General features: G+C 38.5%; 1 protein-coding gene across 1 annotated transcript; it reads right to left on the reverse strand.

Annotated features, from left to right (window-relative positions):
- Positions 1–1,741: 1,741 nt before the first annotated feature.
- RAB38 (RAB38, member RAS oncogene family) lies at positions 1,742–21,754 on the reverse strand. Its single transcript, XM_033052330.1, has 3 exons — positions 21,375–21,754; positions 13,506–13,786; positions 1,742–3,644 (listed from the first exon to the last, which is right to left on the reverse strand). Exons 1-3 carry the CDS (start codon positions 21,577–21,579, stop codon positions 3,492–3,494), a joined length of 639 nt encoding a protein of 212 aa, XP_032908221.1. The 5' UTR covers positions 21,580–21,754; the 3' UTR covers positions 1,742–3,491.
- Positions 21,755–25,244: the final 3,490 nt, after the last annotated feature.

Genomic DNA, 25,244 nt, shown 5'->3' on the forward strand with positions numbered 1-25,244 from the left:
GAATGAAAATTAATTTTAATTCCACTTTGCAGTATCTTTGCCCATTTGCAAGGCAATAGACACTCATCATGCATTACTTATTGCAAACAGAAAGAGAAAATGTTTAATTTTGAAATGGACATGTGATTAAGATACCTGTTCCCTGGTGACCAGCAAAGAGGACATAGCATAGAGTGCATCAAAAAACCTAAGGAAATCCAAGCTGTTAGGGACTGACACTGTATAATTAAACTTTAAATTTCCTGAAAGTGTATTGGCATAGACCGAGCTCATTAATTCTAAGTTAAAGCTTTTATTCTGGCCTGCCTACAACAACCTCCTCTAGCTCTGTTAGCTAGATATTCAGGTTGCATTCACACATGTATTGTGTTATAGAAAAAGACTTGACAGATCTTTATCACTTTAGTATAAATAAAAATGAACATATGTAATTATGTAACCTCTTAAGGAGGCCTGATTCTTTGTGATACTGTTCTAATTCTCATGGTGTAAATGTGTATGACTTTAGAACTTAAATCTTGTTTAGTCCTTAGTCTAGCAATTGGTCACCCTCTGTTCTCCATCTACCAGAAGTGGAAAACCTGCCCAAGAAGTGACTGCAGTAGAACCTGACACAACAGAACCATTACAGAACAGACAATGAGCCCATACTTTAAAGCAGGTTTATACAATAGAGTGAAGAACAAAAACATGTCTATATGCCATTTTAGTGTTTTATTTATGCAGAGTTGTTTTAATTACTGTTACACCAGATCTTTAGCCATAGCTCTCAAAGTCTTGTAGAATTTCCCATTATGCTTAGTGAGTATTGCTAGAAGCCACCAAATAAAGGTGATATGAAGAAAGGCAAAACACATTAGAAACTGCTAGGTTTGTTGTGAATTGGGCATAAAAGTATTTTTGGAAAAAATGGCAATTTCTTCTGCCCCAGTTGAGATCCACAGATTTATGAGTGAAGTACAGGGCTCAACTCACGAAAAATTAGCCCTTTAGAAGCTATCTGAAATATCTAGTTCCTTTTGTTCTCCTCGGCCTTGGCTCAGGATATGAATTGTTATCCTTAACAAGGCACCCATATGACTTGACTTAAATGATGCTTTAAATTTGAAATAACTGATGTGGCACTAGTTCTGAATTGCAGCTTTGTTGCTGAGATTATTAAACTAGCACCATGACATCTGTGCAGCCACAGTTTCTGTTTGCAAACCATCTGCAGCCAATCTGATCATCCCATGCAGTCACATGTTGCTTTATAACCTTGACCAGCTCAACTGAGGTGGAATAATTGAAGCTAATTTTTGTAGTACAGGCAAGCCTTTGATAGATTTAGAACACTAAGGCTTTACAACACCATGTATTTATGCTAGAGGGCACTCATACTTCATTTTGAGTAGTATCAGAGCTTGGCATTTGTAGAACATGTATCCCCAAAGCCCAGTGCCAACAGTAACTTTCAGGGAGTGCTGTGAGGTAGGTGTGTACATAGATCCCTGTTTTACAGATGAGGAAACTGAGGCAGGAAGCTTAAGGTCATTGACATAGATCACAGCAGGAGTTAGAGGATGTTTAACATAGGTAGTAAAGGATAATGCAGCATCCGAGACAACGTGAAAATTACTCTCAAAAAGCCAGTTGATTATATATATGTGTCCATACATCTATGTGAAATTTTATTTTTAAAACTAAAGAGCTTGCTTTCTTAATCCAAATTTCTGTAAGAAAAATTGAAGGCTTTAGAAAAAGCACATAAAGAACTATGTCTTCATCTCTGGCTCTCCAGGGAGAGAAACATAGATCTTGTCTGCAGCGTCTATATAGTAACAGAGCACTTAGTGAAAGACACACAAAGTCATAGAGTCATTTAGGTTGGAAAAGAACTTTGAGTCCAAACACAAACCTTACATTGCCAAGTAGGATGAATTTTACAGGTACATGAAATAGGTCTCACAGTATAAGGTCAGCTTGAGGAATTTTTTCTTTTTTTTTTAAATTTTTCCTATGCAGCAGATATTCACTAGTCTGAGAATTTCACTCTCTCTTCTCCAAGTAAGTGTTCAGTGAAGTATTGCAGTGAAATCTGCAAACGTAAGGCATCATGAGATTTTGTCTCCTCCCTTCCATACCATTACACCTCTCTAAGAGGAGGAGCCCATCTCTGAAGACAGCTCCTGCAACTGAGAGTTCACAGCTTAGGAAGGAAAAGTCTGAGTAAGAAGAGAAAATGCGAGTGATTTGTCAATGGCAGGATAGAGCCAAAGTTTGTCTTGAGGGGGCTTGCAGCCACATGTCAAGACTTCTTGTCTAGACACACTTCTCTAAATGACTCCACCAAGCTGCATTTTTTATGAGATGCTGAAAATCAACAATTTAATTTCCATAGTACAGCTCAATAAATTCTTCACATCTTCCAGAAGCATATCTTGTAAGACTGCTTCATTTTGCTTGCTTCCTGTGATCATTCATATACATTTTAGAAGAATGTTTTCAGAAAGCAAATACCCTTCTAATTAACACAGATGGATTCCTGAAAAGTTCTGCTGTTATGTAACAGTGTGGATGGCGAATTTTCCATGAGTATAAACATAATGAAGGGATGCATGTTAGGACTTACAGAATACTCACAGTTTAAACACATGGGGATATCTGTGGCATGAGGGAGGAGAGGCAGGAAAAAAATCAATGTGGGCTTTCCAGAGGAAATGCCAGCTTAATAGAATAGATAACCCTTTCTGAAAACCCTGATCTGCTTCACTCAGGAGACTGTACCCCTGATTGCCTGTTTTGTCACCCTTCACCCTTGACTTGTTCCATTTTGTTTCATCTAACATGATGCTATCAACTAAGAGACTGCAACTCCTCAGAAAGAGGGAGCCAATTCTTCATCAGACTCAGAAACTCAGATCTTCTGGAGAACTGAATGATGTGAAATGTTCCTTCATGTTCAGACCTGTCACTATATCCAAGAGACTGAACTTGCAATGGGAATATTTAACTGTGAGCATTCTTGGTGTCTCTTTCTGAACAGCTCAGTTTTGATTTTCATCATCATCTACCTCATGAAACAAGATCATTGAAGTTTGAGAGGTGACAAAGAGCGCGCTGATAGCATTTGCCTGGTCAAGGTATTGAGAAAACATCCTGGAAATCAATGGACATGTAGGGTGCTGCCACAGTCACATCACAAATGCAAAGTTTCAGAAACCATATGGCAAACAAATAGATTTTTATATCACTGGTGCCACCCAAACAGGAAAACACAGTCATCACCATGAATCTTAATTGACCAATAGCTAAAGAGAGTTTTGAATAGTTGCTATCAATGAACACCTTATAATAAATTTTAGCTGGAAAAAAAAAAAAAGGAAAAATTTAAATATATTTTTGAGAAAATGACAATCAGCTTAGGGACAATGTGGGCAGGCTGGTTTCGTTGAATAAAGTATAAATTGTGAATCATAGTTGTTCAGCTCTTGTAATAGTCTGGAAGTCTCTTAGGATTTAAAGCAAGCTGAACAACTGACAATCTTGGAGGAATTCAAGTGTGGTTTTATAATATCTGGTTCAACAGACTGAACTGGATCACTCTCACTAGCAATTATGTGTTTCACCAAGCATCTGGAAGCTTCATTGATGTTTATGTTTTCCTGCAAGTAAAAAAGAAAGAGAGGTTGATTAGTTGATATTAATTAAACCATGTTGCATATTTCCTGTGCATAATTAAACTTTTCTCTTGGCAACATCAAAAGTTTACTTACCTTAATAAACAGTTTTCAAAAATTTAATTCAAAAATTAAATAGTGTTCACTGGAGTTTTGTTTTGAAGTTGGTTAAGTTTTATATATATTATGAATCATATCTCTTTTAAAATGTACACAGAGCTGATTTTAAATCACCTCAATCTCTTGGTGATTTGATTGCTTCAATAAACTAAAAAACACAAATGCCAGAGAGGTGTTGAAGACCAATGACTGAAGTAAAGTTCCAAAAAGCATATTCCACTGTTCGAATAACGGTTACACATTTCCAAATAGTTAATCACCTACCATCAATTACAGCCATGCACAGCATTTATTTTTTTAAAGCCTTTCCCACAATTTCAAGAAGATTTCTGTATGCAATGCTCACAATGAAACCTGTGATGGAGTAATTTCATTGAATAAATGATACAATCTCAAATTACTCACAAAACAGTAAAAAAGTTCTGTATGATTTGGAGTCCTCCCTTATTTCCTGTTGAGGCTGACTCCAATGCACTGCATCTCCAATGCACTGCTTCTGAAGAGATATATCAGCACTGGTTTCATTTGCAGAAATGAAATCCTTACTCTAGGGGTTTAAAATGAAAGCTAAAGCACATCTTTTCCTACATGTGCCTGATATCAACTGCACATTTAACTTGCAGCAACTCTTACCCTGTTTGTAGAATAAGTAAAGCTGAAACAGCCTAATCAGTGAGACACAGCTCAACCCAGCATAGAAAATAAGCAGTAGTACTGGTAAAGACTTTTATTTTTTTAAAATATCAGCCATCAATATGTTTGGAATGAAAAATCAGGCTTTCTGGCATAAAAGACACTCTTCTAGTGTAACTACTGGCATAGATTATCTATCTTATAAGGCAGGAGATAGAAACTCCACTGTAGCTTCAAACTTCTAGGAAATTGTATCACACAGCCACATACATCCATATGGAAATGCATAGAAACATATAGGAATTAATTTGTGTATATGCACACACTAATCTTGCTCAGTAAAGATAACATTTTATTTGCAGCCTAAGATTACCCAGGTTATCAAGCTGAATCAGAGTCATAGAATAGTACTGATTGGAAGGGACATTTAAATGCCATCCAGTCCCAATTCTCGAGCATGTCCAGGTCCCTCTGGATGGCAATTTGGAGCCTGCTGTACTGAGGCCATAAACTAGCTATAAAATAAAGAAAGGTGTGTGTTTCAGTAGAGAAGACAAATTTATAGGAAAAACAAAAGCCAAAGGAATGGATTCTGTGAGACTGACTTTGTCCAAACCCCGTGAAATCAATGGCAAAACTCCACAAATTCCATAGTCCAACCCTTTGCACCACAGTAAAGGGCTGAAATGTGTGGATCTAACTGGAAATGGTAATTAGTGCAAGATTTCACAGGTTTCTTCAATGACATACATGAACTTAGATATTTTGTATGTAAAGAATATCAGTAAGTTGCAAACCCCCAATACTTTAGAAAAGTAATGTACATACTAACTGCTAGAGAGTAATATGAAACTGGGAATTGTCTCTGTACTGAGTTGTTAAAATTCTGCCTGTATCACATGGCTCTTTCAGACCAGACTAGAAAATTCCTCAAGCATGCACTGAAAACCCTTTTCAGACCATTGTGAAATTTTATTAGAAAAAAACCCAAGACAATTAAAAATATCTCTCAGTACTGCTTAGAAAACTAAAGTCAAAACAGGATTGTTAATGCACAAAACCAGAAATATAAAAAGCTTTTGCATTGTGTTTGTCTTTACTGGTGGACTGGTGAGCATTTCATTTGCCCATGTGCTGCCTCTGTGTTGAAAAGGCAGCGTGTGTGTATTCAATAAGGTCTTAGGGACTATCTAAGATTCTGCCCAAACTGATTCATGTTGAGACATATTAAAAGCAACCCTCTTTGTCAGAAGCTACCATTTTACAGCACTGGAAGAGGAGGAAGGAACCAAGCCAACAAAAGCATAAAATGGGTAAAGGTGGCCGTCCCTCATCCCTGCTGGTGATAGACGGAAGTCCATGTGCCAGACATGAGCCTAAACATGCAGAAGAAAAAAAATACTCCAAACAAGAAAAAAAATAGGAAAGGTATAAAAAGTCCTGTCCTGAGTACAGAGAGGCAGTTTCTCATCTTTAACATTTACATAAACTATCTAAGCTGTGTGGATGACAATTTCAGCTGGGGTACAAGGGGAGGAAGAGGAAGGGTGAACCTGGCAGACAGCACAGCCAGTTTCAAGTTTGTGTCTAGCTCCAGCCAGCTCCTGTGGTTCAGATGACAAGTGGCACACAGTATGGATGAGAAGGAATATGTTAAGGCACCTGCTGCAAGGAGCCTGTGGTCATGCCAACAAAGCAACTCCTGTTGTCCCAGGTCCCTGCCTTGACCACTTCCTTTGTGATGCTACTATTGCCTTTTGTTACAACCTTAATCCTGTGGCGTCCTAGACCTGCAGATCAGACATTGCTGTATTCTGGTCTGACTAATGAAATATTGATTTCTCCACCTCTCCTCCTATAGTGTGTTTTGCAAAAGAAAAATCTATATTCTGCTAGGCAGTGAAAGAGCTACAGACAGTAGAAGGTGATCTGCAATCCAAACACAGACATCCAGAGGCCTGGTGATTTGAGAGAGCATTAAGTGTTGAAAGGCAATGAAAGGGAGGAAAGAGAAAAAAGAGAAAGTGAAAATCCATTCAAACACAAAAAACCAACAATTAGAGCATAAGATTGGACAGAGAGGAATAATCACAGACACCCTGCTAATAGTATTGAGACATGGGAACTGCCTCAATTATAACTAAAAATAAAACTAATTATGTTTCAAAAAAGCAAGAAAATACAGGTGGAGTGAAAAAATATCTTTCAGTGGGTCTCTATGTTGAAATGCTATAACTGTCACCTCCTATATGGCTTTGTCCTGTAAAAGAACACCATGGAATGGTGATGATTGGTGAAGTTCAGACTTATTTTTATTCTTCTCTTCTCTTCTCTTCTCTTCTCTTCTCTTCTCTTCTCTTCTCTTCTCTTCTCTTCTCTTCTCTTCTCTTCTCTTCTCTTCTCTTCTCTTCTCTTCTCTTCTCTTCTCTTCTCTTCTCTTCTCTTCTCTTCTCTCTCTTCTTTTTTCTCTTTTCTCTTTTCTCTTTTTTCTCTTTTTTTCCTCTTTTTTCTCTTTTCTCTATTTTCTCTTCTCCTCTTTTTCTAACACCTGTAGTGATTGTTATCCAGCCTCCTTTGAGGCCACTTTTACTTTCACAGTTCTCCAAACACAGGAGATGCTCTGTTTCCTTATCTTGCTTTTAAGGCTGGCATTACTCAGCACTTTGATGTATTTAACTGGACAGCAGAATTCTGTGATAGGGAAGAGCTGTTATGGCCATTTGTCAAAAGGAAAAAATGCGGAGCCACGTGACACTTGGTCCAGCATGTGGTGGCTAGCTGGAAAGTGGGAGATGGCATAGGATTAAGTCTCCTCATGATAAGAATGCAACACTTTCCTTTCTCAGGAAAAGCTCTCTCTCAAGAGAGAGCTTTTACTGCAAGGTCAAAAAGATCTTATCCTTATTAAGGTGTCTTTATCAGTCCTGCATTCCTGATTCAGCATGCCAGCCTATAAAGCCTTTCCTGAGCATCTTGCCTTGCCCTGTCCCCTGAGGCGCCAAGCCCATTTCTGTGTGGCTCAGTAAGCCCCAGTATCTGTGACACTGTTCTAGTCAGTGCAAGAGCTGAGTTGTGAATCCATCCCTAAGTGATTTATCCTGCATCAACCTGCCAAAATCTGCCAGAGCAAGGACCTGAACCTTGCTTCTGTTGACGATGTCTGGCTACTTGTGCCAGGCCTCATCACTTTCTCCTGGCCTCATCAAGAAGGAATGCAAAAGTGAAAATTGGAACATGCTACTCTTTATTCTATTACCAAACAAAATAAGGCAAAGAAAATAACTCTGAGTAATCTCTGAAATCCAGAAAGGAACACTGGAGGACATAAATGAAATTAGTGTTTACTTTGTAGATCGATCTCATTAAAATATATCCTTTCAAAGGGCAGTTTTATGGAAAAGATAGGAACTGAGGGCAGGGAAAGAGAGCTGCATTATTTAAAACCCTTGAACTCACTGCTATTGGAAATAATGTCTTGTAAGCAACAATCAACTAAAGGGAAAATAAATACATTATTGAATGTGACTCAAAGCAGTATGCAAGCTCAGCAATCGTTCTTGCATTCTGGATTACCTTCCCCCTTATCTGCCATCTCTACTACAGATGCAGAACATTAACATTTAGGGCATTCCATTTTAACATATGAAATAAATTCCCACAGATTAGACTGACTCTTAGCTCTTTGTAGAAGAATAAAGGGCCCTGGCAAGTTTTAAGGGCTTGTCTCACTTTCAGATATGAGAACTTTTTGTTTCTTCACGATGCACATATCTTAGATTTGACTATCTGGTTGTTGTTTGATAGAATGTCCTTCCCTTTTTACCTTGACAGTTTTTCCCTCTTACTGAATCTGATGCTTCTGAGTCTTACTTTGAAAACCATGGTGAAAAACAGTGTGTATACAGGCACAGAGCACTTGGGGAGCTCCCAATCAGCGCTGCCTAGAGACATGACCTTAGACTACTCCTGCAGTTGAAGGAAATTGACTTCTTATAAGTAAACATTTACAAATTGTGAAATATTCAGGTATTAGATGGGAGCCTATAGAGAAGCTCATAGCTTCCACATTTTATTTCCATACTGCACTAAAATCCAGGAGCAAAGAAATTACACGAAAGATGCTTTAACCTGCACTCCCCTCAAGCTAGCACTCTGAGGGAATGGCTCCGTATGCTCCCTTAGCAGAACTCCCTGGAAACTGCTGGGAACAGAGCCTTATTAACATGGTGTGCTGTACTCCAGCAGTGGTATTTCTAGGAAAATGTAGCCATACAAGTTAAAAGACATCTGATGCATGAACATTAAATTCATGGATGTGAACTGCTGTGACTGCAACTCTGAGAACAAGATCATTTCTGTGATTGATTACTTACAGCTGGTTGAATATCCGGCAACAAAATTATTTTATTAAATGACCTTCTGTTATGAAAAATTTTGTGATTCTCTGAATTTCCAAATTTGGGACAGCATTAAATAATGTATTTCATAACAATGACCTAGATAGCTACAGGACAGCTGTAATATAGGACATTTTGAATCAACTCCTTTTAATTACAGGAAACTCTCCAGAGCATTCTGCATAGAGTGACTGTATATCTGAAATGAAATCTCCTGCCTTAAGTATCAGCTTTATTTCTTGCTTTATGGCAGAATCTGAAATATTTTCTAAGACAGTACAGTGAGATTGGTTAGACTTTTTTTGAGTGAATTAAAAAGACAATCTAGGGAGCCACACATACCTAACTAGGTCTGGGAGCCTCAAATGGATTGCTTGGATTTGAGTTACCAGATCAGCAGACTAGTTTATAGTGCCAGCCTAATTCAAATTAATGTCCAAAACTTGTTTTTCTTTATGGAAACCAGAACTGCTTATCCCATTCCTCTGCAAGTCCACTGCATAGTTTGCTTTTTGCATCTTTTGTAATAATTGTCCAATCAAAAGAACTGAAGAATCTGTGATTTAAACAAGGGCCAGTAGAGCTTGGATTATTCACAGAATTCCCTAGTAATATAGGAAGAATTCATGTCCTTGCTTTTTGAAAGAAAGGCTGGAACAGAGGAGAGAATGACTTTCTGAAGGTAACAGCAGTTCAATGGCAAAGAGGACTTTTGATTGCTAGTCCAGAATTTGGGCCCTGCAGGGGGTTGGAAGCAGATAATTTTTAAGGTCCCTTCCAAACCAACTCATTCTGAAACTATGGCAACATACCATGGACTGCCTGTCAAACAAAAGCTGAATATAGGACATCTTATTATCTGCATTTCTTAGAGGCACAAAGTTTCTATAACACTGTCCTGGTCCAAGTAGGGTGTATCCAAATAGCCCAGAGACTCAGACTGCACATCAGTCTCCAGGCTATGGTGCTCAGGAGACAAGGAGCTGTGTGCTTAACCTAGTTTTGTAAGGATCTGAAAAGCACAACTACCAGCCTTTCTGGGCAATTTGGACAAAACATGAATGCCTTTTCATCTAATTCTGTGTTGCTGACAGTAGAATTACAGCAGGGAAAAGAGGAACTCGGGCATAATCACAGCACAGCCATCGCCAGTCATAAGGTATTTCAAGTTATTTCTGAATTGGGTACTTTCAAGCACATTTAGTTTTGCCTGACTTGTCTGTTTTGTTGCACAAGTTCCATTTTCATTACAAAGTGATAATAAGCTTGAAATTGCTCCCTTTCTAATCCAAGTCAAAAGCTCACCTCTTTGAACTAGGCATGGTGGTGAAAACAGTTTAAAGGCTTGGAAATGTGAGAGGAGCTCTCAGCTGCTCTGGCCATGTGCAGGATAATTAAACGTCTGACAGGAAGAAGAAATTTCCTTCCTTTAAAAGAATGAATCTTTTGCAACAATTGTGGTCATGAAGTTTATTAAAGAATTTACTACTAAGGGTTATTTGGTAACTATCTGGGGATGTGGCTCTTCGACAGTAATCAATATGAGTGAAGTTAATATGCAGATATAAAAGAGAGCAGGCTCACCACGGGATATGTGACAAAAGTGTAACTTGTGACTGCACTGTGAGGTGCTGCTGCCCAGCAAGGCCTTTCTCACACAGAAAACTACCCAAACAAAATCTTCTGTCTTTGTAGTGAGAAGAAGACTGAAAGGGGGTTGTTTCCTTCAGATTAATGTAAGAATCAAAACTAATATATAAGACTGCATTAGGTGGCTCAAATGTTTTATATCGGAGCTGTTAACTTACAAAAGTAGCACCAGGGAACAATACAGTGATTTTTGAGGAGTTAATCTTCCTGTGCTACAGACAAAAGTTTAAAACCATTGACAGCTTGAAATATGGTAGGTACATATATAGCATGCTACTTTCTGCAAGGCAACCAGAATGAAAAGATGCTATTTTTATAAGTAATCACCTTTGTTTTTCCAAAATGCATAAATCATATTCCGTTTGCTCTCAAGGCTTTAACATTTCCAAGCACATCTCCAGAAAACCTCTGGAGATCTAATTATTCAAGGGTACCAGAAAAAGAGAGTTATTACTTATTTGAACTGCTAAAACTTCTAGCTGCAACATGATGACTCCTTTGTCTGTGTTATTTGGCTTCAGAAGAGTTTCTGCTCTCTGAAGCAAACAGAGTTAGTAATTTATTTTTCCCAGACCCAAGTTCAATGCCCTGGGCTGAAAGGATACCAAGTATGTATAATATCCAGAATTCTAAAATAGTAGTAATAATAAATTTTGTTTAGAAAAGGAAGTGTAGGGTTTACTTTACAACTTAGACCAAGTGGGGAAATTATTTTTATCTAACTTAGTTTAAAAGTTTTGATTCTAACACCTTTGCAAAGAGAATGTCTCTTTGCATAAGTTTAAAGCCATGAGCATCCAATTAAGGGTGGAAATCAGATGTGTGGATTGCAGAACAACAGGTCCTAGCCTCTGGTGTATAGGAGCAGAGAATAGTGTGATAACAGCTGTGTGCCCTCAACTCTCACCATTCCCTTCATGGTGACTTTTGAAAACAAGTCTTGTCATAGCTGGATTTTTTTTTTTTTTGGTTCTTATATGTTTGCATTGGCAATCTGAGGACTGCTTTGGTTTTGGAGTTAAATAACATAAGAAGAATCTAGATATTTACTATGTCTAAAATAAGTGAAAATCTTAATTCTCTGCAGCTTAGAGAAACTTGGAAAAATTTCCTCTGTTGTGACTCTTAAAAAATTTATGTCCTTTACACATCTTTTATACTTCCACAGTTCTGCCTCAGACTGGCTCCATCATTCTGATAAAAGCTCTCTGTCATCTTTGAAATAATTTTCTGTCATGACATGCAATGGCCCTTTGCACAATAAATGTGGTTGTCCTTTCTGAGTGGGCACACGTGCTTGCTGGGGCCTGGTGTATGGAATTCATGGTACAGATTCCATTCTCATAGTAAAATGTAGTTTATCATAAAGATGAGCACTGGATTCTCTTGGCCTCACCCAACACAAATCAGCAGATGAACCACAGCCCTGAATATAAACCAGGTGCTGCACATGAAGGAACAGGAATTACCCCATTGTGGAGCAAGATAGCTTACACACTTTCCTAGACCAAAATTTCTCTCTATAAATGGCATCTTGAAGAAAAAATGGCTAGATTTGAGACCCACTGAGTAGGAAAGCAAAGGCATGCATTGCAAAGACCTTCATTACAAAGACATAGAACCATAGAGTGGTTTGGGTTGGAAGAGACCTCTTCAAGTCATCTTATCTAACTAGCCTGCCAGGGCAGGGACATCCTCAGCTAGATTGGGTTGCTCAGAGCCAAATCCAATTTAGCCTTGAATGTTTCCAGGGATTGAGCATCCACCATGTCTGGGCAACTTGTTCCAGTGTTTCACCACTCTTGTCAGAGAAAAAAAAAATTAAATCCTTATCTCTAGTGTAAATCCACCTTCTTCTAGTGTAAAACCCCTTGTTCCATGAAAATAGGCCCTCATAATAGGTTTGTCCCCATCTTTGTTATAAGCCCCCTTTAAGTGCTGTAAAGCTGCAATCTCAGCCCAGAGCTCATGCAATGCGTGAAGCAGTCTAGGATATGCTGCTATTCCCCTGCTGGTACTTCTGTTGATTACAAGTGAAACATGCTTTAAATATTAGTGCTTAAAGAAGGTGTCAAGACTAGAAAAGTAAAACACAAATATTCACTCTAAAAGTTCTTAAGTACCTTACATAAAGTATTTAAAAGGAATGAAACAATCAAATGAAGCATTTTGGCTTTCAGACTACTAAAAATCTAGGTTAAACCAGAACCAAACTGATTACATTTCAAACATCCAAAAGTTCCCCAGAGATGTCAATGATGATGCCAGTTTACATAATAGGAGGACACAATCAACACTGAATTGTTGTGTTCAATATTTCACATCCAGCCAGCTCTCCAAATCCTGCATGAACTGAAATTATCTGAGACATCTCAAATTGACCTACAGTACCAACGTACTTTTGGCCTTTATAATTTGAAAGTCTGAGTGCCCTTTCTGATTTTCATCTCAATATTCCATGCACTCAGGAAATCTGTACCAAAGCAAATAATTGGACCTCAGAGCAGCTCATTCAGCACTTTGACCACTGATATTTCCTTCCTCCCCACATCTGTGATTTTTTTGAAAAAGCTTTTGAGAATGAGAGCTTATAACAGTGAACATTGTCAAAGCACTACAATAGACTGACTTTATTTCTGGAATGTGAAGCAATGAAGCTATAGTCTCAAATCAGCATTTCTAGGGCAAAGTGGTTATATAAATATTTAGAGATAATATTCAATTCTAAGAAGGATGAAAGACATATCATTCACAAGAGGTAGCTTTTATGCCTTGCCTAAGGTCATCTTCCTCCCCAGGCCATTGTGCAGTAACCTGTTGACTGGGTACATACTTTCCTGCTGACCTATCATATTCCAGCAGCTGCATTTCAGAATGTTGCAGTAAAAGACCTAAAAGGAATAGAAATACATACTATATATTTAGAAATCTACCTTTAATACCACCAGTAGAGGAGTTTTTCACGTGCACATTTAGACCAAATGAACTATTTTAGGAACTGATTTCTCTGCCCTTAGAAACATTTGAAAAGAAATGGAAATGTTACCTTGGCTGATGTTTCAAACCAGCCCACGAACCCGTTCTCTTTGCAGAACTGATCCATCTTGATGCCGTTGTTCATAAGAACATCTATTCCCTGGTCACATTTGTTTGCTAGTAGGACTGCTGGCACAGGCTTGCCATTTGGAAGAACCAACTTAGAGTCCAAATCCTCTTTCCATTTTGTCACTGCTTCAAACGTCGCAGGTCTTGTAACATCAAAGACAATAAATGCCCCCATAGCCTCTCTGTAATACACCCTGGTCATGTTTCCAAATCTTTCCTGTCCTGTAATGAAGAAAGTAGGAAGGGGGGAGGGGGAGAAACACAACATTGTAAAAATTACTGCTTCCAGTCTGGGTCAGTATTTCACATAGCAGACTTTCTAGGATAACATTACTGGTTGCAGGACATAATTTTATAAGTCCCTGGGAAACTACACTTTGCCTAAATAATTATGAGTACCATGCAAGAATAATTTGTGTGAAAATGCAGGAGAGTATTGCATGAAAAAGGAATTTTCAACTCAACACCCAAGGAAATTCAATGAAGTTCACTGTAAGTGAATAATAAGTATAATAAGTGAATAATAAGTATAATAAGTGAATAAGTGTATGGTCTTATTAGGCTGCCGATTTCTCAGTCTGTGGACAGTACCAAGAGTCTTTGGGTACATTATAGGACTTTAAACAAGAGTCACAAAAAAATTTAGGTACCAGATTGGAAACTCCCTGGTGCTATGGTATTTTGTCTAAAACATCCAACGCAACTGAATATGCATGAAGAGGACCTTGCATGTGATCATGCAAATGATAATGACCAGCAGTAATATAATATAGCTCTGGAGCCACACATACCACGCATCAGAGTAATTACAAGTCTACTTTTTCTGGCAAACTAAAACACAGAGGTGAAGAAGGTGAATTTAAAGCCTTACAGAAATGGAAAGTGCTCTAAGAAGTAGCACAGCAGTAGCAATATGAAGAGCTGCATTGCTCCACTGAAAAGATCTGTGAGGAGAATTTCATACTAGATCTCTTCAGAAGCTTCATGGTTTTATTTGCTGAATTCAAAGTGCTTTCTGGGAAGGAAGTTTTGTGAGTTAACAGTACATTAGTATATTCAAACATGAACTTTTGTAAATATATGTAAATCATTTTAAATTATTAAAAGTGTGAACAAATTAACACATGACATCAGGATGTGGTATGTTGATCAGCTGTGGATTTGTTAATATAGCTGTTGTTTTCATGGGAACTCTGAAAAAATAAATTACACAGAACTTTTCTTGAAAATAAAAAATAGGTTTTCTACTGAAGTCTACAGCAGAGCTGTGATCCAAAGAAGAATTATAAGCTCCTGAAACATTTCACAACAGCAGCAGTTTTTAAGCAAGACAACTTTTGTACCTGCCTTCATAGCTGGCAAAAAGTGCTATGAAAATAAAAGCATTGAATGCAAACCTGTTTTTAGCCTTATTTTCTCAACATGAGCAATTTTGAGTAGGTTAGGAAGACAAGAAGATTGGCAATCTGCCTCTGACCCCAGGAAGGTTACATGTGGAGAATTTATCTGATGGAAATTGTGCTGTCAAATGTAAGGGAGGGCTGAGAAAGGAAAAGTGCCTATTGCTGGGCTTCTAGACCATGCACTTCCATTTAATGGAAATAGTACTGAACCCACTTAGGGGGTCAACACCATCAGTTTGTGATGTTTATCTTTGGTTTTAAGCACTGTGGTAGCAAGGAGAAAGTCATTCACATGATACAGAAACCAAAGAAGAAGCCTGTCTTCTCCAAATTAATGTCAATTTTTTTTTTTTATCTTAAAGAAACACTGTGTCCTATTGATAAAGCAAGATAGAAATAGATTATTTCTGGGAAAGAAGAGGTCATATTCAAAATTTCTTTAGTCTATATTTTATTCAAATGTCTTATGATTCCCACCAGTGGGCTAATCAGATAAATAGCTAAATCATGTGCTATTCAATAATCTCCTTGTTGAGAAATTCTTTTTTCATCTGTGAGAAGGTGCCATTCACCAAAAGCCAAGGTTTGATTAGAAACACAGCAGTGAGGTAAGCAACATATACAAATACTTTTTGATGGATATTTTATTTCACTCATACAAAGTTCTTGAGAAGTTTACACTCTAGGTGATATAAGAGCAGCTCAACTCAGGCCTCACACATATTTTTTGGGACACAGATTGCCAAGATAGATGGGACACGGTGTCACAGAACGTCAGCTACATTATTCATTTGCAGCATGAAATCATTCACCATGAAGGAAGCTACCAGAGGAATAAAAGGCTAAAGGCTCCTAAGTTGTGATCTTCTGCCTTGTAGTGGCCCACAAATTTCTGACAAATTGTATGACACTGATTCTTCCTCTGGCTTCCAGCTGCTTTTTCAGATACAGGATTTTCACTGCACAGAAAAGTTAACGTGTTTGTGAAAGCACTATTTTAGGAAAACAGGGATAACCAATTTCCACCACCAAGCACTTGAAAGAGAGAGAAAGAATGGAGCTGCTGGATTAACTGACTAAACTGTTTTTGAAGTGGTCTTTTTCTCCATAAGTTATGATTAATGTATGAATATACTTGACAGAAAGACATTAGGTAAGTGTGAATGGAAAAAGAGGTGCTTTATAAATCAGAGTTTTAGTTTTATGACATTTGCATAATGACTTTTATTTAGTTTACTTAATTGTGGAAAAAGTGATCTCTAGTATTTGCATTGAGTTTGGAGAGCTAAATAACATGGCTAAGGATGTAGAAGTACTCATTTTTCCACAGATTCTTGCTTATGTGAACAAAATCCTATTTTAATAGATGAGACTCCTAGAACTTTTACATTTAGCAGAAATACTCGTAAAAATAGGTATTATTTGATGTATTAAAGATGTTAAAATCTGGCCTTAGGTTTTCAGCAACAAGCACAATGTCTTAGGCAGAAATTAGGCCAGAAAATAGATCAACCATTAGGAATTTAGTGGTATCTCACAGGCAGCCTTGAACATTAGAATCTGCTTTGCTGCAACAGCGACTGGTTTTGCTTTTCACTGGAAGGGTCAGAAGCCTGGCAAATATTTGATCTGGCCCATGGTACTTTACTGCATCCCTTGCAAGGCCGCTGGCATTTGGCATCAAACCAAAGGCAATTCCAATGGCCTTTGCCCACTGAGATGGTGCTATATGTTGGGATTATCAGCCCTGAATTAGATTTTAATAAATGAACTGGGAATACTGAAGGTTAGGGTCTCTTTGTAGTTGGAGATTGAGAATAAATGTCTAATTGTTAATTTAGATGAATCCTACTCTACTTGGAAGTGAAGCCACTGACACCTAGGTAACAAAGCAACAAGATTTCTGCTAAAGGGGAGGACACCCTATCTGCACGTTTATCCTAACCTCACTGGCACCTCTGCAGCAGGAAAAATGATCAGTTCATGGGTTTAAAGCAACCAGCATCTGAATTTTCATGGTTTATAAAAATTTACCCCACATAAATTTGTACAATAATCTACAATTTTCACTAATCACTTCATCTCTAATAAAGGTATAAAAAGTAATGACGAAGTGCTGAAACTCAGATACTTTCCAGCATCTTGATCACAGCATCTGAAATGTGTCACAAAAATAGAAATTAAAAATTGATTAAAACTGCCCAATGCTGAGTTTTATGATGCATTCTACTTCTTGCCACTGTCCTAAGAGACAATGCTTTTGGGAATCACCTTCCTTTACAGGTATCCTTTAGCCAACACTGAGAAGCTGGAAACTCTGGAGAAGATTTAAACATTTTTTTTTTACCTTTCACTTCAAAACACCTTTCAGAATATTCACACTTGAATTCAAATAATTGTCTTTATGGGCTGAAGCTTAAGCAACTCTTGAGCTGATGTTCATCACCCCAGAATGAGGAAAAGCAGGCTGTCAGCAGGATCTGGCCCATAGATTCCACCAATCTCTACTGAAATAAAACCCTCACAGCAAGAGACTTATTCATGTTTGCAGAACAGTAATTTCAAGGTAACTTAGCCTAGAAATCACCATGACTATCTTATTTATGCATATGTGCTGCAATGCTCAGCAGCTGCCGACAGCCTAAAATGCTGAGGACGTGCTGTGCCTGGCATTAGTGAACAGGTTTCCACTCACTCCCTCTGCAGCATAACAATCCTAAAAACTTTACAACTGCAGAGACACTGGTCTGTGTCTGTGGGAAGACTGCTGCTTCTGAAGGTCAAAGTGACAGGGAAAGGAAATGGAACTATTCTTTCCCCAAAGCATCGGTCCAAGTCTGTATGAGATGAGAACCAGACTTTTAAGCACAAATCAAAATCTTTTTGGTAGCAATGAATAATCCAGCCCACTCAAATGCAGAAGGAGTGATAAGGAGGATGCTGAGATAGTTGTGGAAAAGGAGCAGGGAGCAGGCTCTGATGTGCTGTTCTCTGCTCTCTGATGCTCAAAGCTTTTCCCTGTAGTAAATCTATGGCTAAGCTGGTCTTCAGAGAAATCTCTGGGCTGTTTGAGCACACAGCACAGACAGTAGCACAGAGAGCAGCCTTGCAGAGAAGGGAATAGCAAATACATCCAGATCTGTTGACTGCAATAGCTGTTTTCTTCAGAAGTGGTGTGCCAGCCTGCATCTGCAGGGCCAACCCCATCCACAGTAACCTTGTGCAAAATATGATTCAGTTTCTTTAAAGCTTCCCTTCTAACAATTAGTTAATGAATTTAAAGGATATGCATGCCAAGGCAGCAGAAAAGATAAAGAAGACAGAAATTGACTGTAGAGAAAGAGTTAATGTTGTATGACAGCAGTAGAGGTGATGGCACACTTTAACAGGAACACTAAAACTGATAATTTGTGACATAAGATGAAACAAAATGGAATTGTTGTGAAGAAATTAAAGGCAAGGAGAATTTTATTGTGTATATCTCCTCCCACATTCAATACTAAACATTCAGTCATCTCAAGCCTAGGCACTTCACTGAATCAGATATAAGTTCATAGATTTTAAAGACAGCATGTTGTTACATCATATAGCATAAAGGTTAATCTTACTGTTCCTGCCTAACACCTACAGTTTCAGGGCTATAATTTGTGTTAAAACTGTCTTAATGCAACAATGTGTGATGCAGAGCCTACATTAGCCCTGAATTAATTTTTGTAATACTTAGTTATCCTTGTTTTTCAGCATCACTCTCTCATCTAAATTAAATCACTTTAAGCATTTAGCTGTTAGATTGTATTATAGTTTTGTTTACAAAATGAAAAAAAAACACAGAAAAATATGTTACGCAGATATTAACTACATTTTATTAGATAGCACCAGATGAACCAAATTTACTTTTTTTCCTTTTGCATGGTAAGGGTAAACCAGGCTAAACTGCTTGGTCCTACCATACCTGGAATGTTGCTCCTCCAATGAAGTCACCACATATATATAAATCCTCCTAATAATGTAGATAAACTTGACACTGGTTTTACTCACAATATTTTTAAGAAAATTATTTCTAGATTGTTAAATAATTTACTACCCACTGATCCACAGCATGAAAAGCAAGGAGGAGTACACACATGCTTGGTACTGGATCACTGCCTGTATAATGGAGAGGGGAAGAGGATATAAGAGCTAAAATAATACCTGATATCTATATATACATACACATATAAATATGTATTCATATATAACTACTGAAATGAAGCATTATTGATGTATTTGCAGAATTTGCTTCAATTCAAGGTGTCCTGCATGCTGAGCCAACAACCCTCAGCTTGGTCAGAGACTGAAAGTTTATTTCCTTACCCTGAAAGACAAACCTGACCTGATAACAGAGTCCACCAAAAGAGAGAAGATGTTCTCAGACCAGAGATTTTTTTTCCCCTCCTCTTCTCATTGCCCATTTGTATTTTTTCAAATGATGATACATAACCAGCCACAGCCAGGAGAAACCAATTTCATTCTCTCCACATTTCCAATCAGTTTTACTTCTTTTTCATTTTGGAACCTCTTTTTCTCTTGCCAGACAGATGCCTTGTGTGTGATAACTTTTATGTCTGCACCATGATCATCTGAATTCAGTGTGCTGCTTACAGAACTTGCTCTCTATGTACAGCCAGCAACAGCTAAAGCTCCTTAAGCAGAAGTCATTAAAGCTAAGACAGCAACTCTTTTTATTACAGACCACTGTCTTGACCTTCACAGTGATGCTTAGAATTGGGCAATTCATATGAAATTTAGTACTGTGCTGCAATTCTCTCTGTCATGTGTGATAACTCAGAAAGCATGCTAGTCATTCAGTACTACAACTAGGTGTAATTGCTTCTGCAGCCTGACTGAAAGCTACATCATATGATCTGCCAGCACATGATTACTAGTGTAATAAATCTCTGAAACAAGGCATGCAAAATACATTCTTTAAGTCCCTGATAGTCAGAATTTACTATTAAATGCTTTTTTCTCATGCAGAAAAGATTTCCTTGCAGTGTATGTATTTTTTGTTACAATCAACCACTGGTGAACAGTAAAATGAATGTTTGCCCCATTATTCCATCTTTTAATAAAGAAAATTGAGAATATGTGTATTTAAAACCATAAAACCACACACAAGACTGTATTAGTGCGTGAAAAAGCCGTGTTTATACATTTTGCATAAAGCAGTGTTGTTGCATAAGTTTTAGTACCTCAGTGCCAAATTCAGAGCTCAGACATGAGACAGCTCAGTGCAGAAGAAAAGCACTCCCTCCACTGATAAGAATGTCAAGAATTTTTTCATTTCACCCGTTTTATCCGATGCTGTTCCAGACTAGATCAATGAGCCCACAACTCAGGCCACAGTTACCTAACAGCTGATATGATGTTCACCTTTATTCCACACTTAATGCAAGTGACTTCTTAATTTAATTGAGTTTTTAAATGCCATCTTTTTTGCTGTAATGTATTGTTACAGTTGTATTTGATTCCTGCATTCACTAAATTAAAAATGATTGTTTACAGCACGGGATATATCATACCAAGATAAACGTATTTTGTGAACTGAAACAAAAATGATTGATTTTCAGAAAGAGGGATGGCAAAAAATGTTGTGTGTTTAATTTGAAGCCAAATTGCAAATGTCTGAAGCACTGACAGCAACAATGTCAAATTCTGTGGGTTTTAATGATATTATCATGTGGGGCAATCTGGACTTCTTTACTCTTTTTCTCCTTGCTTGATGTTAGAACATTTATTTAAATATGAGTAATTATATTTTAACAACCAGAATTATTGCCAAACAGAAACATTTTTCTTTCCAAAACATGTAAGAATTTGATTTCATTGGACTGAAGGAGGGAAGGTAGGGGAGAGAGGGAGAAGGAAGGTATTTCGATAGACTAACTCAGATACAAATTTTCTTTATTTTTTAAATTATAAAAGTAATTTTAATCATCTTACTGAATGCCTTATCTATCCCTCCAAATTAAAAAGATTTAACAGGACATTCTTGTTACGTTTTTGCCTGTCACAGAGATCTGTTAGTCGGAGGAGGCAAAACTGTACATTGCCAGCTGCAGGGAAACAACTGGGGCATTCGGAGAGAGGTGCCTGGGTCCCTGAATATGTACAAGGGTTTGAGACAAAAATCAGCTAGCAGAGGTTCCACTCTTACTCTCTGACTTCCCTAGATTGGGAGTTTGATGGTTTTAGGGAACCTCCAAAATGTCAACCTGCCCTTAAAGTTTTCTCTCTTCAGTCTGCTGTCCCTCACTGCACAGGCAGTGGTGGTTCCCAGCTTTCAGATCAGTACAGATGAATTGGGGTCTGTATTCTGTATGGTCTTTCCATGGATTAAGGGGCAAGGGGCTCTGCTCTGTACTCACCCGCAATATCCCAGAGCTGCAGCCTCACCACAGTCTCAGCATCCCAGTTCAGCACCTTCAAAGCAAAGTCCACCCCGATGGTGGCCCGGTAGTGGGGGGAGAAGTTCTGGTGGACATAGCGCTTGATGATGCTGGTTTTGCCCACTCCCAGGTCCCCGATCACCAGCAGCTTGTAGAGGTGCTCCTTCTGGTTGTGCTTCTGCATCTTTCCTGTGGCTGCTCCCTGCAAACTGATTGCATGCTCTGCCCGAGGAATCCTGCCTGCCTGAGGGGAAGAGAGGGGGTGAGGGACTGGGGAGGGAAGGAAGGAGAGCAAGGTAGGTGGAGGCTTTCTCCCTTCCCAAGGAAGCGGGATCACCAGGTCCAGCAGGCAGCCCTGCTGGGAGATGAAGTAAGGAAGGACTGGGGGAAGGAAGTCTCCCAGAAAGTTTTGTGCGTATGTGTGTAAAGGTCAGCACGAGGTGTGTCTGGGATTAGTCTGGCTGCTAAAGACTTTGCAGGAAAATTCATGCAACAGTCCTGTACTCTGTTTGGCTCCTTGCTGAAAGGACAGTGTTTCTGCTGTGCACTAGTTTTACACACGGTAAATTTTGAATCACTGCTTTGGTGATAATATATCACTCTATGCTTGTTTCCAGATGTCTTTAAGATGCCAGTCATTGCAAAACCCCCTTGAAAACACTCTTCAGAGGTTTCATGTCTCCACTAAAGTGCAAAACCAGTATGATTTTAGCTGTGGATGTAATTTGGTTCTAATCCATGTAAGTTAGTGTGAATGCTGTTACATCACTAGAAGTAGCAGTATAGCGACATACAGCAGATTTACTTGTATCCATGTTAGGAGGACTGTACAATTTTAATTACAGAAGATATACATTTTTAAATTTCATTGCCATAATTGTTATTCTCTCTATACCCATAAGCATGCTCCCATCTTAATGCAGCACTCAGCTCATGCTTTGGTTTTTTCATACAACTGGACTCTAAAATGCAAAAACTCCAGTTTTATCTCATGACTCTGATAATCAGAAGTTATGAAAGCGTAACAGCATTAGAGCACATGAATGCCAGTGTCTCAACAGCCGTCTGTTTTCCAAAACAAGTGATATAAAACTTGCAAACAACAGAACTCATTTGAGTAAATCATTCCACTGACATGACTGTCCCTGTATTTTGAATGAAGAACACAGGGTGCTTAGTTGGAAACTTCTACCCATTAGCTAAATGGTGTTTGATTCTTTTAAAAGCTTCGATAGCAAACCCACAGATTTTAATATTGTGTGCAGTTTATCAGTGAATAATTTTTGTATTTATTGGTGTTCTTGATAAAATGAAACCATACTTTTTACTTGTTGTAATATTATTTGATGAAGTTCTTATCCAAGTGTGGACTGAAATGGAATTAGAATTTTTGTCATCTATCCAAAAAGCTGGATTTTAGTAGACAAAGAATCCAGAACATTTGTATTATGTAATCTTTTATAATTGGTCTTTAAACTCAAATTTTAAGTTTGTATATATATGTACATAAACACACAAAGAAGAAATAGGTGATTTGAGAGGAAAAATTTCTTATTTTCCTTGAACCTTTTTTTCTATAAGATAATTTGTCTTTCTAAAAACAAGCTGTCATTTATATCCTGTTTGGAGAGAAATCTTAAAGGGCTTAGCCTTGTTAGGTATGGACAGCAATTTGACAGGCAAACCTGTTTGATCAGTTTGCATATTTGCATGATTCAAGCTTATAATTGTTATTACTGGTAGTGTGTGCTATTCTTGCCTTTATATCACCACTGTTTCCTGAGAGGATACACTTGAGTACTTCTAAGCATTCACCATTATCCCCTAAAGTTGAAGACTTCCCCTTTTAGAGCTTAAAAAAAGAACAGGCTGAAAGAATTTAGCAGGTTCAGAAATAACAAAATTGGTGTTTTGGATAAGGTTGAAATTACACCTGATGTTTCACCCTTCTTTGATGATGGCCATTGCTCAAGAGCAGTGCATGGGAGGTCCCTGAAAGCAGGTGTTTGGTAACTGGAGGTCTTAGGCTATTAGTAAGTGTAGTTAGAGGCTGGCCTACACCCAGAAGCATGAGGCTTTATCTCTCTTCCAAAGTTTTTGTTAGCATTAGCTATAATAGCTCTGGATAATCATGTTACTTGTTTAAATCTCCAATTCTTTGAATGTGGCTAAATTCTTGGCCCCAGCAGCACCCTGGTACAATGAGCTTCTCACAGGCTTAATCAAGGTCACCCTGGGCTGGCAGTAGGTTGACCAGTGAGATGTTCAGTGAGGTGTTCAGACGTGGGGTGAGCATGGAGAAGGGATCACTGTGGTTAGAAGGGATGATTCGCTCAGCTAAAGTGAAGTATGAACTGAAGCATCTTGTAGAGGGAGAGCTGTACCCAGATCTCCTAACTTCACAGTGAGCTGGCTTTCATAGACACCATCTGCTAAAATTCACCTGAAATGTCCTGCCTTGCTCCACCTTTTTTGGAGCTGTGTACCTGTGCTGGTTTAGCCTCCTTCCCATCCTAAGGCACTGGCATGGGGAGGTGTGGACCTATCATTAATTTGCAGCCCTGCTGCAGCACTGTCATGGGAGAAGGCAGATAATTTGGGCTGGTTATGGCTTAGAGGATCACTGCAAGGTTTGTTTGATGACGCCAGCTGATCCCTCCTGCACACAAACAGGTTACTGCAACTCAGAGATCTCCTGCAGGCAGAGGTGCCCAGGGAAGCACACCCAGCTGAGCCCACACTTAAGGACAGGTAATATGAACCATACCAGCTTGCATTTGCCACCAACAGGTCGGTGGTTTGCAGATGTTTGCAGGGTGAACCAGATGTTGCCTCTGAGCCCTTACTCTGTTGCTGTCCAGGCAATAAGAACCTGAAGGCATGCCAGCAATTTGGTTGATATTTCTGTGTTTATATTTCATTTTTCTGAGTTTTCTTGGGTATATGCACATTTTAAAGTTTATAAAATCATTGTAAAAAATCATTGAAATTCCATGTGACATTGTGTATATCTATTCTGTTTTATTTTTGTATTTTCTGCCTATCCATTATTCTATTTTAATACTATACTAATATTAATAGTCTATTCAAATTCTATTTTAATTGGTAAATTGATTGATGACAGAATTGGTGGTAGAATTGATGATAAATCTATACATTTGTAAATAATAATATTTTTTAAAATTCCATCAAATTAAGGCATTACAGGTTGTGTTGTGCTCTGCATAAAAGTCAAACTCATTTTACAGTGATAATTTCCAGAAATTCCTCACTATTTCTCTGTCATTAGTGGTGACCTTCTTCTCTGAGAGAAGTGATAAAATTGAAGATGCAATTACATTGACAGGAATCAAGGGAACCATAACTTCATCCTGGATTCCTCCACTCCTGTTTGTGTGGCATATACCACATCAAAGGACATCAGCTTTGAGCATCAGACTGATTATCATTATCCCGTTCAAAAACTACGATGTTGTCTGAGATAATGAAACTACAAGGCAATAGTTTTTGTCAAAACAAAGACATTCACAGAATCATGGGACATGCTGAGTTGGAAGGGACCCATGAGGATCACCAAGTCCAGTTCGTGGCCCTGCACAGGACATCCCCAAGAGCCATACCATGTGCCTGAGAACATTCTCCAAATGCTCCTTGAACTCTGTCAGGCTGGTGCTGTGACCACTTCCCTGGGGAGCTGTTCCAGGGCTCAACACCCTCTGGGATCCTGGTATCCACCTTAAACCTCCCCCGACACCACTTCAGGCCATTCTCTCCTGTCCCTGGTCACCACAGAGCAGAGATCAGTGCCTGCCCCTCCTCTTCCCCTCCTAAGGAAGCTGTAACTGCAGT

The sequence above is a fragment of the Catharus ustulatus genome, chromosome 2 (genome assembly GCF_009819885.2).
Source record: "Catharus ustulatus isolate bCatUst1 chromosome 2, bCatUst1.pri.v2, whole genome shotgun sequence".
NCBI classification, from domain to species: Eukaryota; Metazoa; Chordata; class Aves; order Passeriformes; family Turdidae; genus Catharus; species Catharus ustulatus.

Coding starts and splice junctions, on each gene's coding strand:
- RAB38 (XM_033052330.1), bottom strand. CDS start 21,579: ATGCAGAAGCACAACCAGAAGGAGCACCTCTACAAGCTGCTGGTGATC. Junction 13,787..21,374: donor GCAGCTCTGGGATATTGCGG/GTGAGTACAGAG, acceptor TCTTCATTACAG/GACAGGAAAGATTTGGAAAC. Junction 3,645..13,505: donor GGTTTGAAACATCAGCCAAG/GTAACATTTCCA, acceptor TTTTACTTGCAG/GAAAACATAAACATCAATGA.